This window comes from Schistocerca cancellata, chromosome 3 (genome assembly GCF_023864275.1).
Source record: "Schistocerca cancellata isolate TAMUIC-IGC-003103 chromosome 3, iqSchCanc2.1, whole genome shotgun sequence".
NCBI lineage: Eukaryota > Metazoa > Arthropoda > Insecta > Orthoptera > Acrididae > Schistocerca > Schistocerca cancellata.
Genome location: NC_064628.1, coordinates 53,678,769 through 53,691,745, shown reverse-complemented (window position 1 = coordinate 53,691,745; position 12,977 = coordinate 53,678,769). Strand labels below are relative to the sequence as shown.

The window sequence follows — 12,977 nt, the reverse complement described above, 5'->3', positions numbered from 1 at the left end:
ATACAGATACAAATAAAGATGTAGTACCGGATGATTTGGTTGCTGTTTTCCACAAACATAGTTGCAACTTTGGGTTTGCTACACATCTCTTCGGGAGCGAATTAAAGGCATTATATTCTATTGAGACAGTCCCTCGAGGTGTCAGCTTCAGGATATCTCCCACATCTCACACAGATTTGTGAGTAATGTAAAAACTTCAATTTTTTACTTAATTTATTTAACTGATTTAACCTATGTAACACAAAATCCATTGGTTAGCTTCATCTCTAAGGAATGTTATAGCATATGAATTCAAAAAAATATTTGAAATACAATTCATTCAGGCCAGAACATCACACGATTCTGCATATAGTATGTTAAGTTGGTATTGTACTTTGTAGATTAGATTTAGATTAGATTTACTTTCATTCCAATTGATCTACAGTGAGGAGGTCCTCCAGGATGTAGAACATGTCAGAAAACAACAATACATGACAAATATTTACAACTAAAACAAATAAGCTAATGTACCATTTCACAGGTCCCAAGTGGAATGATCGTCATTTTCTAATGAACACTATATGAAAGAGTCATTTTACAAATACTAATGCACTGAATTTAAAATAAAAAAGTTTTTTTATTTATTTATAATGTAATAAACGTGTAATACAACTACTATAATACTTATTTACAATGAACACATTACTGCACTGAACTGGTGCAGAAGTTATATTGCACTTACATATATACACAAATCAGTTGGTTTTACTGAGAAATTCATCAACGGAGTAGAAGGAGTTGGCCACCAATAAATCCTTTAGGCTTCTCTTAAACTGAATTTCATTGGTTGTTAAGCTTTTGATGGCTGCTGGCAAGTTATTGAAAATGTGTGTTCCTGAATAATGCACACCTTTTTGTACAAGACTAAGTGACTTTAAATCCTTGTGAAGATTATTCTTATTTCTAGTATTGATTACATGAATTGAGCAGTTGGTTTGAAAAAGTGATATATTTTTAATGACAAATTTCATTCAGGAATAAATATATTGGGAAGCAGTAGTTAGTATCCCTAGTTCCCTAAACAGGCTTCTGCAGGATGTTCTTGAGTTCACACCACATATAACTCTTACTGCACGTTTTTGTGCCCGGAAACGTTTAGCTTGGCTTGATGAATTACCCCAAAATATAATCCCATATGGCATTATGGAATGAAAGTAAGCATAGTATGCCAGCTTTTTCATTTTTATATCCCCTATGTCTGACACAATTCGCATTGCTAATAGAGATTTGTTAAGCCGCTTCAGTTCTGTGGTGTGCTCCTCCCAGTTGAATTTATTATCAAGCTGTAATCCCAAGAATTTAACACTGTCCACTTCTTCTATCTGGTTGTCATTGTATGTTAGGCATATACTCGTGAGATACCCCTAACAAGTTCTGAACTGCATGTAGTGTGTTTTTTCAAAGTTTAGTGACAAAGAATTGGCTAGGAACCAGTGATTAATGTCCACAAATACTTTATTAGTTGATCTTTCTAAGACTACAATTGATTTGCTATTTATTGCAATGTTTGTATCATCGGCAAACAAAACAAACTTGGCATCTGGTAATGTTACTGATGAAAGGTCATTGATATACACAAGGAAAAGTGGCATCTGGTAATGTTACTGATGAAAGGTCATTGATATACACAAGGAAAAGTAAGGGCCCCAAAATGGAACCATGTGGGACCCCACATGTAATTAGTTCACAGTTGGATGATGCCTGATGGCTTGATACATGTCTCTTTCCTAATAACACCCTTTGTTTCCTGCCAGAGATACAAGATTTGAACCATTTTTCAGCATTTCCTGTTGCACTATAATATTCTAATTTATTTAAAAGGATATTGTGATTTACACAGTCAAATGCCTTTGTCAGATCACAAAATATACCAGTTGCCTGCAATTTTTTGTCTAATATCAACAGAAAACAGTGGTCTTAATATGTCATACTACAAGGAATTTGCAGAACAACACAAGACTCTGTTAGTATAAATTAAAGATTAAGAAAAATATGTCACAATTCCAACAGTGTACTTGAGCTACATCAAGTAAATGGAAGCGTTTATAAACTCTGAGTGTTGCAATCATCAGTTATTTACAGTACAATTTGTAAATAATTTCTGAAATAAATCAACTATCCTGTCCCACTACTAAAACTTTTAAAAAATGAGAACCAAGCACATATTAAATAGGAAATAGGAGACACTATCTTAAGGTGTATAATTAAGGAAAGAGGGGAATGTTGCACAACAATGCCAAAGAAGTTTTATCACAAAATATTTATTTTATTTTTATTTTTTTCTCCCGAAATTTGGCTACCATCTTCTAGATTAAATCTTTGATTAACAGAATTCTTACATCTCTACATGTGCTATTAAGCCTTTAACTACTTGTGACATATACATTAGTGATGATTCTGTGTGTGACCTATGTCAGTGATGTATATGCACATCGGGAGATGTCCACAGCAAAACTATGAATGTAGGATATATTTGTTTTAATGGTTTCTTGTTATTACTCGCAAAATTGGAGAGAAGTGGAATTTCATTCCACATTACACCAATGACATGGAACCAACTGGCAAAACAGACCACCAAACCAATTACCAATTCAGTAAAACATGAACTGGATTACAGCAAATATATAGGAACAGTGGAGAAGTGTGGCAGGGTGTGTGCAAAAATCATGAAATATTTTATTACATTTTTTTCCCTATACTACCTGTGTGTGCCAAAATTCACATTCTATTTATGAAGTACAAACAGGCGAAAATGTGTCAATGGTAGAATTCCACTGGAACTCTGTGAAATTATAAAGAGGGACCATGCTATCATGTTAGAAAAGGAAAGATTGAAATTACTTTGAGAAAGGCACTATCTGAATACTGCCAAATCATTTAAAAACTGTAATGAGATGTTTCACTTACAGCAGGAAAAATAAGAGAGAAGAAATATGCTTCCATTGAAAACAATGTCATGTTCAATATCAGATGACTACTTGGCATGGTAAGCAAGATGGAGAGACTGACAGTTGCAACCAGTGCAATAAGATAGCATTCTGATCAGTAGAGGTCCTAAAGTGTGCCACAATGAAGAACAAAACTACATTTTATGTTACAAATTACCTGAAACAAATTGTGTGTAAATAAAGGAACATTATACAGTAGAGTGTTACCAAATGGGACACTGCAGCTGTTACGAAACACCTCACATTTGGGAGGATGGAGTTGTTCTGTCTGGCCGTCCTGATTTGGGTTTTCCTAGATCACTAAGGCAAACACCAGGATGGTTCCTCAATTAAGGCCGCAGCCGCCTACCACCTGCCCTATCCTCATACACTGCCTCTCCTGTCCTCATAGAGAACTGGTCCTATACTGTCAAAAGTGATGAGGTAACTTGAACAGAATGGCTTCCTCAATGTCAACCAGCATGGATTCCGAAAACATCGATCATGTGAAACCCAACTTGCACTTTTCTCATATGACATACTGAAAGCTTTGGAACAAGGCAATCACGTAGCTGCAGTATTCCTTGATTTCCGGAAAGCATTTGATTCAGTACCACATCTACACTTATTGTCAAAAGTTTGATCATATGGGATATCAAGCGAAATTTGTGACCAGATTGAGGACTTTTTGGTAGGGAGGATGCAGCATGTTATCTTGGATAGAGAGTCATCATCAGATGTAGAAATAACTTCGGGTGTACTCCTGGAAAGTGTGTTGGGGCCCTTGCTGTTCATGTTGTATTTTAATGACCTCACAGACAATATTAATATACAATCAGACTTTTTGCAGATGATGCATTTACCTGTAATGAAATACTATCTGAAAGAAGCTGCATAAAGATTCAGTCAGATCTTGATCAGATTTCAAAGTGGTCCCAGGATTGGCAACTTGCTTTAAAGATTCAAAAATGTTAAATTGTGTACTTCACAAAATGAAAAAAATGTAGTGACATATGACTATAATATCAATGATTAACAATTGGAATTGACCAACTCATACAAATACCTGGGTGTAACACTCTGTAGAGATATGAAAGGGAATGATCACATAGGTTCAGTTACGGATGAAGCAGGTGCTAGACTTCGGTTCATTGGTATGATACCGGAAAAGTGTATTCAGTCTACAAAGGAGATTGCTTACAAATCATTTGTGCAACCCATCTTATAATATTGCTTAAATGTGTAACAGCACGAATGGTCACAAGTTTGTTTAATCTGTGGGAGAGTGTCTCAGATACTGAAGGAACTGAACTGGAGGACTCTGAAGATGGACATAAACTATCCCAACAAAGTCTATTAACAGAGTTTCAAGAGCCAGCTTTAAACGGTGACTCTAGGAATATACTACAGTCCCTGTGTGTTGCTCACAAAAGGATTGTGAGAGTAAGATTAGAATAATTAGTGCACACTCAGAGGTATTCAGACAATCATTCTTCCCACATTCCATATGTGACTGGAACAGGAAGAAACTGGTACAATGGAATGTACCTCAGAGTGGTTTGAAGAGTATAGATGTAGATCTTCATAAACCTCATAAAGCATGTTAAGTATGCTGTGTGTTGTGTATTTGACCTATTGATTTGCATTGTGTTACACTGACAAATCCTGTATCATTATGAGATGATACTTGGATGAATAAAGATAAACAAATAAATAAATGTGATAAACATGTGGCAGCTTTCAGCTGAGTGCACTGTTTCTTTGATTTCTGCAATTGAAACGTTAAACCTCTTCCAGGATGAGATTTTCACTCTGCAGTAGAGTGTGCGCTGATGTGAAACTTCCTGGCAGATTAAAACTGTGTGCCGGACCGAGACTCGAACTCGGGACCTTTGCCTTTTGCTGGCAAGTGCTCTCGCCCGCGACTCGAACTCGGGACCTTTGCCTTTCGTGGGCAAGTGCTCTTGCCTGCGAAAGACAAAGGTCCCAAGTTCGAGTCTCGATCCGGCACACAGTTTTAATTTGCCAGGAAGTTTTGTTAAACCTCTTGTTCAAATTTCTTACTCTTGATATTAATCTTATTACACAGTTTCTGGTTTCCACTTATGTTTTTTGACTAATTAACCCATGTGGTTTGTACAACTGTCTTCTGAACATAAGCGCCACAATAATGGCTTAACATTTTCTTCTACTTTTTTCACTTGCATAAAATGACCAAACTAGTAGCGGGGGTGAAAGGATAAGCAGTGAATTTAAGAGTAATCAGATGGAAGCATAATTTACATCAAAGTGGTTAACTGGAAAAAGGGATACAGAGGCTTTACATCAGGGGAGATATGGTGGAAAACTTTTAGTCTCTCCAACATCGGTCTATTGCCTGCCAAGGCCAGTAATTGAGAGTGTGGGCAGTCTCCCAGACCCACTGTAGCTACGACTCACTCAATATGATTGAGAGAACCTCACTAGTCTCCCAGAACGTACTGCACCATCAACACTTGCCCACAGCACTAACACTGGCAGTACAGTATGTGGGCCTCGCTTTCCTGCCTATCCTTGGTGGAACAATCGAAAAGATTGAGGCGGTTACAATACTTAGCAATAACTATACATTATACAACCCTCCCCCTTCACAAAGGTCCACATGAGTGGTAATTTTGCTGTAATTGGGGGCTTATAACTAATGAAGCGAGGATTACAGAAAAAACAATAGTTCAACGGTGTTTCATTCACAATACGCAATTTACAATAACAATAGCAGTTCTATGACTGGCCTTCTTACAAGCGGTGGCTCATCAGAGGGTGAGCTGAGACTCATACAACCCGTATGAGCTTTGTATCTGGGGCATTACTACATTATCACCCTACAGGGATGGCTACAGTATGTTATAGTTCAAACTTTATATGTGAGGCCGTTTTGTAAATGGACAGCAGCGTAATCTCCGCCCATTGTTGCTTTCATTTCCAGTGATTGTCCTCAATAGCTAGATGGTTACCATATTTACTCAAATCTAAGCCGCACTCGAATCTAAGCCGCACCTGAAAAATGAGAGTCAAAATCAAGGAATAAAAATATTCCCGAATCTAAGCCGCACCTGAAATTAGAGACTCGAAAAGTTTTAGGCTGCACCTCCAAATCGAAACTAAGTTGGTTCATTGTAACATGAGACACAATTGGGGGCGAATGGATGAAGATACAGCTACAGTAGTTTGGCGCGAGTTGTAAGCTTAACAGTTAAGCTTTACCAAGTAGCCATTGTTACGTGTCAGGCTCTCCATCCGTATTTATACGGGTACCCTTCCTTTTTCACGTGCTTCATCTGGTTTGAATCAATTGCTTATTTTGCTTTGATCTGATAAGTTCCGTTATCTTTGTTCTTTTACGTCACTCTAAGCTGAAAATGCATTATTGTACTGTGTCATGCATTGTTTGTTGCATTCTGATAATGATTGTTTACGACCTGTCGTCGCTCGTGGCATGGCTTGCTTTTGTGCGCGCTCCGCGGCTTACAACAAAAAAAAATAGAGGAATTGTCTCATAAGCGAAACAATGGCAAGAGACTGTGATTTGTTATTACTTACACTGCAGCTTTCTTTGATAATGATCAACAAGAAGCAAATAATAGACTGCGTATGATAGAAGATGTTCTGAACAAGAGTTCAGCGAAAATTTTTCTCCGTTTGAAAATCTTTGCAGACGCCTATTTAGTACATTACATTTTGCACAGAAATTAGATTCATCTTAGATTTAAAAATCTAGTCCGTTGCTGTGCTTCATTTCTGACTGTATCACTATTCAACATAAGAATAATATGAATATAAACATGACATGATATGTATATTCTTCTGTATTTGCTGTTGTCTCACTCTAGTTTCATAGTTTATTAGGCAGACAGGATTTAAACGAGATAACAGCAGACATGAAAGAATACATGGCATAATGTTTACATTCTTCACCTTTTCTTTTAATTTATTTTCTGACGCAGAGGTTTTGGCGCCAGTATTTATCTTTGTGCCTGCAAAGCATGCCTGTGTAGCGCTACATATATTCGATGGCAAAAGTTAGTTGTAGCAGCACCTACCAACATTTTTCCGAACTTCCCCTTACTTTGCACTCGATTCTAAGCTGCAGGCGGTTTTTTGGATTACAAAAACCAGAAAAAAGTGTGGCTTAGATTCGAGTAAATACAGTATTGTACTATGTCTTCAGTCAGAGTGAGAGGTACTCTGTTGAATAACATATTGTAATCAAGTTTCTCACAACAGAGGGCATAAAACTATCCAAAATTTTGAAATGACTTGGAGCACAGTTCAGGGACAACACCCTGAGAAAGACTCAAATGTATGCAAGGCACAACAGTTTTTATGAGGACAAGAAACAGCTGAGAATGCAGCTCACCAACGTAGCCTGAGGACCAGCATTACTACATCTACAGCTACATGTACATCTACATCTACAGACATACATATATACATACATACATATTTTCTTTGCAAGCCCCATCTACTGTACATCTGACATACATGCTCCACAAGCCCCCATATGGTGTATGGCAGAGGGTACTCTGCAACACTGCTAGGCATTTCCTTTCCTGTTCCACTTGAAAATAGAGTGAGGGAAAAAGACTGTCTACCTATCTCCTTATGAATCCTAATTCCTTGTATCTAATCTCTGTGGTTGTTACACGAAATGTATATTTGTGACAGCAGAATAATTCCCCAGTCAACTTCAAATGCCAGTTCTCTACATTTTCTGAGTAGTGCTCCTTGAAAAGAATGTTGCCTTCCGTCTAGGGATTCCCTTTTGAGGCATTCCCATAATACTTGCATTTTACTCCGTAATACTTGAGCATTGAGGAGTATATTCGCATTGTTAATCAGCTTAGTGAAGACAGTCGCCAAATAACCATTGTTGAAATTGCTACTGAGATTGGCATAAGTTACAGAAGTATTCAGCTGATCACTAATGACAGCCCTAGATTTCAGAAAGAGTCAACAAGTTGGGTGCCCCATCTCTTCTCACCATAAAGAACAAATTTCATCATATTGAGGTGTGCAGATGGCTACTGATGTGTTTCCAAACTGAAGAACAACATTTTTGCTTCAGACTGTGACCTGTAATAAAACGTGGGTGCACCATTACATGAATTGAAAAAAAAAAAAAAAAAAAAAAAAAAGCAGCACAGAATGGCACAATAAGGACAAATTTTGCACCCTAAAGCCAAGAACCGGCTGCCTGCAAGGAAGTTTCTTGCAACAGTCTTGTTTAATTTTAAAGGCGTTATTCTCAATGATTTTCTCCATTAACATCGTACCGTGAACCCTGCATACTACTGCCAACTTTTGGACCACATAAAAATGTGCATATTGTCCGAAAAAGTGCGCAATTTGAATCCGGGATGTGATCATGCTTCAAGAGAATGCTTGACCCCACACACCTGCCAGAACACAAAAAAATCAGGGATTGTTCTGGACCACACTATAATCCTTCTAAAGTCCACACTTATTGCCCTGTAATTTTCATTTCTTTGGACCACTAAAGGAAGCAGTCAGAGAACACAGATTTTATGACAATGACACTATCCGAGTTTTCATAAGCAACTGGCTGCTTGCACAGGCGCATTCATTTTATGAAAATGGGATAAACAAACTGCCTATCTGCTGGGAAAAATGTTTTTCCCTTTCAGGAGACTGTATAGAAAAATAAGTTCATGTGTATGAATTTAATATTAAATAAACTTACGAAAAAGTTCCGGTTTTTTATTTGACTCGCCCTTGTATTTAGTTCATCATAATGTGACATATCATCACCTACATAGCTACATATTCCCAGGGCCTTATTAGGTTTTAAATTAATTACTTCAAACTAGACTAAGAAAATAAGGGGCACCAGACTGATATCTTATCTTTTACATATCCAGGAATACATTACATTTAGCAAAATGATCAGTCTTATCTTTATGACTTAGCTTATAAAAATGGGGAGAGGTTTCGTACTATGCGTATCATTAGAGCCATAATATCCTCCTCTACTTGAAAGAATAAATCATGACACAAAATAAGAAACACAAGGAAATGACTTTCAGCGACAAGGCATTGTGGAAAATCACACTGGATTCAGAAATAAGTCTTCAGCTAGGCCAGCGTAAATGTAAATATGAAACTAGTAGAATATTCCTATGTGTCTGTATATAAGCATTGCATCCATTCAACATTCCAAAAAATAAATTCCTTAACAGAGATAAACTTAATAGTTAATAAAGTCCCAAAATAAAGTATTCAATAAAAATATATGTTTCAAATGCAAGAAGTAACAGATGTGGCATAAATTGAAATGTGCTGCCAAATTTTATGCTCTAATACGCTCGTACAACATATATAAGCACTTTGCACATATGTAAGCTACATCAATATTACATTAATTATACACTGTTATACACCAGTGTCTGTCAGTTGATGGTGGGCTAGAATTTCCTCCAATATTGGTATTAGTCAAGGCAGCAGCACGAGATGGGGTATGTTTCATTCTATAACAACCTTTTGTATGCATATAATATCCAAAAATTCCTATTATTAATAAAATTGCAATTGTAAATGAGATATATTGATCTCAGTATTTTATTGTGATAATGCAACTTTGCGGTAAAGATAAATGCCATTTCCAGGGGATTTGCTCTTTCTTTTATACAATAATATTTCCCAAGAAGTAATTAACACTTTGGGTCCTGAGCCATTGCGCGCAGGTGTCTACCATAAAGACTGGCTGATTTTAACGTATTTTAAACTAATACAACTCATGAAAGGTTTCAGTTATAGCAATAAAATTATTCTTATTGAAAAACCTACACTTTCTTGTTTAAAAACATATATAATACCTTTCTCTTGAATTAATACATACTTTTGACAAGCGTTATTATTATAACATTGTTTTTGAAAAAAAGAAAAATTGGTCAAAGGTATATTCCTGTATTTTCTAGAAGTATTTTTTTTATTTTACACAAAAATTGTAATTATGATGGATACAGTATGTCTTATCTACAATAACCTCCTGTAACTATTTTAGGATGCAATTTTGCTCTTTGTGTGGTAAAATTTGAAGCGCGGCATTTTGCACAATGCTACTTTACATTCACTACACTGGTAGCTTGTGTCTTTTCGCCACACTTTGCCAGAAACTTCCTTATTTCCATAAGTGTGACTCCTTTCCACTTTGATAATGAGCAGGTGGGTGAAAGGGAATTTGTGCTTCATAATTTCCTGATGCATTGTTGAGCATACAGGTTAGTTTGTTCCTTTATATGTTTCATCATACTGTCTGTCAGGAAATATGAAAAAAATTCTAGAGGTTCACTGTTCTGGTCTAAACTGACAACATTGCATATTCCAAATTGTCCTGAGAATAGATCGATATCTGGTGCACGATCAGTAGTCGTCCAACCTTCCCCGGAATCGGTGCGGCGCGCACGTCTCGGCTTCCCCTTCGCCGTTAGTCTCACTCGTTCTTCAGGCACAATATCAACGGGATTACTTGCTGCTGAAGTGCTTCGACACCTGCTCTCCTCTTCTGAGTCTATCAGAAGAGTAGTATTTGCAAGTAAAATCATAATTATGTACTGAGAGTTTTTTCAGTGAAAATCTGATCAAAAATTATAGATGTTTTGTTGTCAGAATTCTTTACCTGAACTGCCACAAACTTCTTCTTGAACATAGTCCACATCATTATCAGTCATCTACAATATCTTCCTCTGACAAATCAACGTCAGTTTCTTCTAAATCACGATATAACTCGCGAGCAATTTCTTCGTCCGTCAAGCCACGCTTCGCCATATCGACACTACTGAGACCGCACGGGAAAAAATCACTGCTCACAAAACCTGACAAATAAAAAGGGAAGCACACCCTTCCACAGCATGCCTGCACTATCTAGTGACCAATAATCGAACTACAGTCCATGCAGCGCCTCCCAGACAAGCGGGAGCCGTAAGAACACAAAAAGGAAAGAAGGGGAAGAACGAGAACACACGCCAGTAAAATTACGGGCGCTGGACTTTCGGGCAGGTCGCGCACGCCCGTATTTTTACGGGCTTCGGTGCCTAAGTGTTAATTATTTGAGGCTACTGAGAACTGCAGGGGCTCAAAGCACAGACACAAAGTTTTGAGAAAAATAGATGTTTCTGAAAATCATGTTTTTTTCACCAAGTCCCAAAATCCTATATTTCCTATGAAAAAATAATGTACTCATCTTTAGTTATGAACTATTAATTAATATTTAGTATTATAATTATTATTAATGTTAATCCAGAAACTCTACATATATACACAAGCAATATAGCGCCTTTTGACAATTGTAATGTTTGTAATTAATGTGAAACTAGAATTAGAACATAAAGAATAAATACTAAATGCCCCCCCCCCCTCCAACACACACACACAATTATGACCTATTCCAACATTTCATGGTCCTCATTACCAGCATTTTCAAAAAATGGTTCAAATCGCTCTGAGCACTATGGGACTTAACATCTGAGGTCATCAGTCCCCTAGAACATAACTACTTAAACCACCTAACCGAAGGACATCACACACATCCATGAGAAGGCAGGATTCGAAACTGCGACCGTATCAGTCGCGCGGTTCCAGACTGAAGCGCCTACAACCGCTCAGCCACTGCGGCCAGCCCAGAATTTTCACTAAGCACATTCTGTGGTTTGCAGGTCAGATAAAACTGCTGATGTACTTCTGATTACAAAGTACTACTACTATGTACATGATGTAGGGAGTAATTTATGTTGCCAACCCTAAGTAACAACTGAGCAGCGCAGAGCAACAAAATTATGGTTGGTTGGTATGCGGGAATGAAGGGACAAGACTAACACAATTATGCATTGTGCTCATATGGAAATGAATATCTGAGAAATTGATGAAACAGTTTTTCATGAATGTTCATATACAGGGTGTTCGTTTTAACTGAATACATTGAAATAACTCAAAAACTAAACATTGGATAAAAAAAATTATAATTCCAATTTATTTGTCTCAGAGGTGACATCCAACAGTTGTTGTTGTGGTCTTCAGTTCTGAGACTGGTTTGATGCAGCTCTCCATGCTAATCTATCCCGTGCAAGCTCCTTCATCTCCCAGTACCTACTGCAACCTACATCCTTCTGAATCTGCTTAGTGTATTCATCTCTTGGTCTCCCTCTACGATTTTTACTCTCCAATGCTAAATTTGTGATTCCTTGATGCCTCAGGACATGTCCTACCAACCGATCCCTTCTTCTAGTCAAGTTGTGCCACAAACTTCTCTTCTCCCCAATCCTATTCAATACCTCCTCATTAGTTACGTGATCTACCCACCTAATCTTCAACATTCTTCTGTAGCACCATATTTTGAAAGCTTCTATTCTCTTCTCGTCCAAACTATTTATTGTCCATACATGGCTACACTCCATACAAATATTTTCAGAAACGACTTCCTGACACTTAAATCTATACTCGATGTTAACAAATTTCTCTTCTTCAGAAACGCTTTCCTTGCCATTGCCAGTCTACATTTTATATCCTCTCTACTTCGACCATCATCAGTTATTTTGCTCCCCAAATAGCAAAACTGCTTTACTACTTTAAGTGTCTCATTTCCTTATCTAATTCTCTCAGCATCACCCGACTTAATTCAACTACATTCCATTATCCTCGTTTTGCTTTTGTTGATGTTCATCTTATATCCTCCCTTCGAGACACTATCCATTCTGTTCAACTGCTCTTTCAAGTCGTTTGCTGTCTCTGACAGAATTACAATGTCATCGGCGAACCTCGAGTTTTTATTTCTTCTCCATGGATTTTAATACCTACTCCAAATTTTTCTTTTGTTTCCTTTACTGCTTGCTCAATATACAGATTGAATAACATCGTGGAGAGGCTACAACCCTGTCTCATTCCCATCCCAACCACTGCTTCCCTTTCATGCCCCTCGACTCTTATAACTGCCATCTGGTTTCTGTACAAATTGTAAAT

General features: G+C 37.4%; 1 protein-coding gene across 1 annotated transcript in view; it reads left to right on the top strand.

Annotated features, from left to right (window-relative positions):
- LOC126176953 (myosin-I heavy chain) overlaps positions 1–12,977 on the top strand; it is a 184,569-nt gene that overhangs the window by 112,990 nt on the left and 58,602 nt on the right. The window contains exon 11 of the mRNA XM_049924160.1: positions 7–178. Within this exon, the coding sequence (XP_049780117.1) occupies positions 7–178 (172 nt within the window). The remainder of the gene's footprint in view (positions 1–6; positions 179–12,977) is intronic.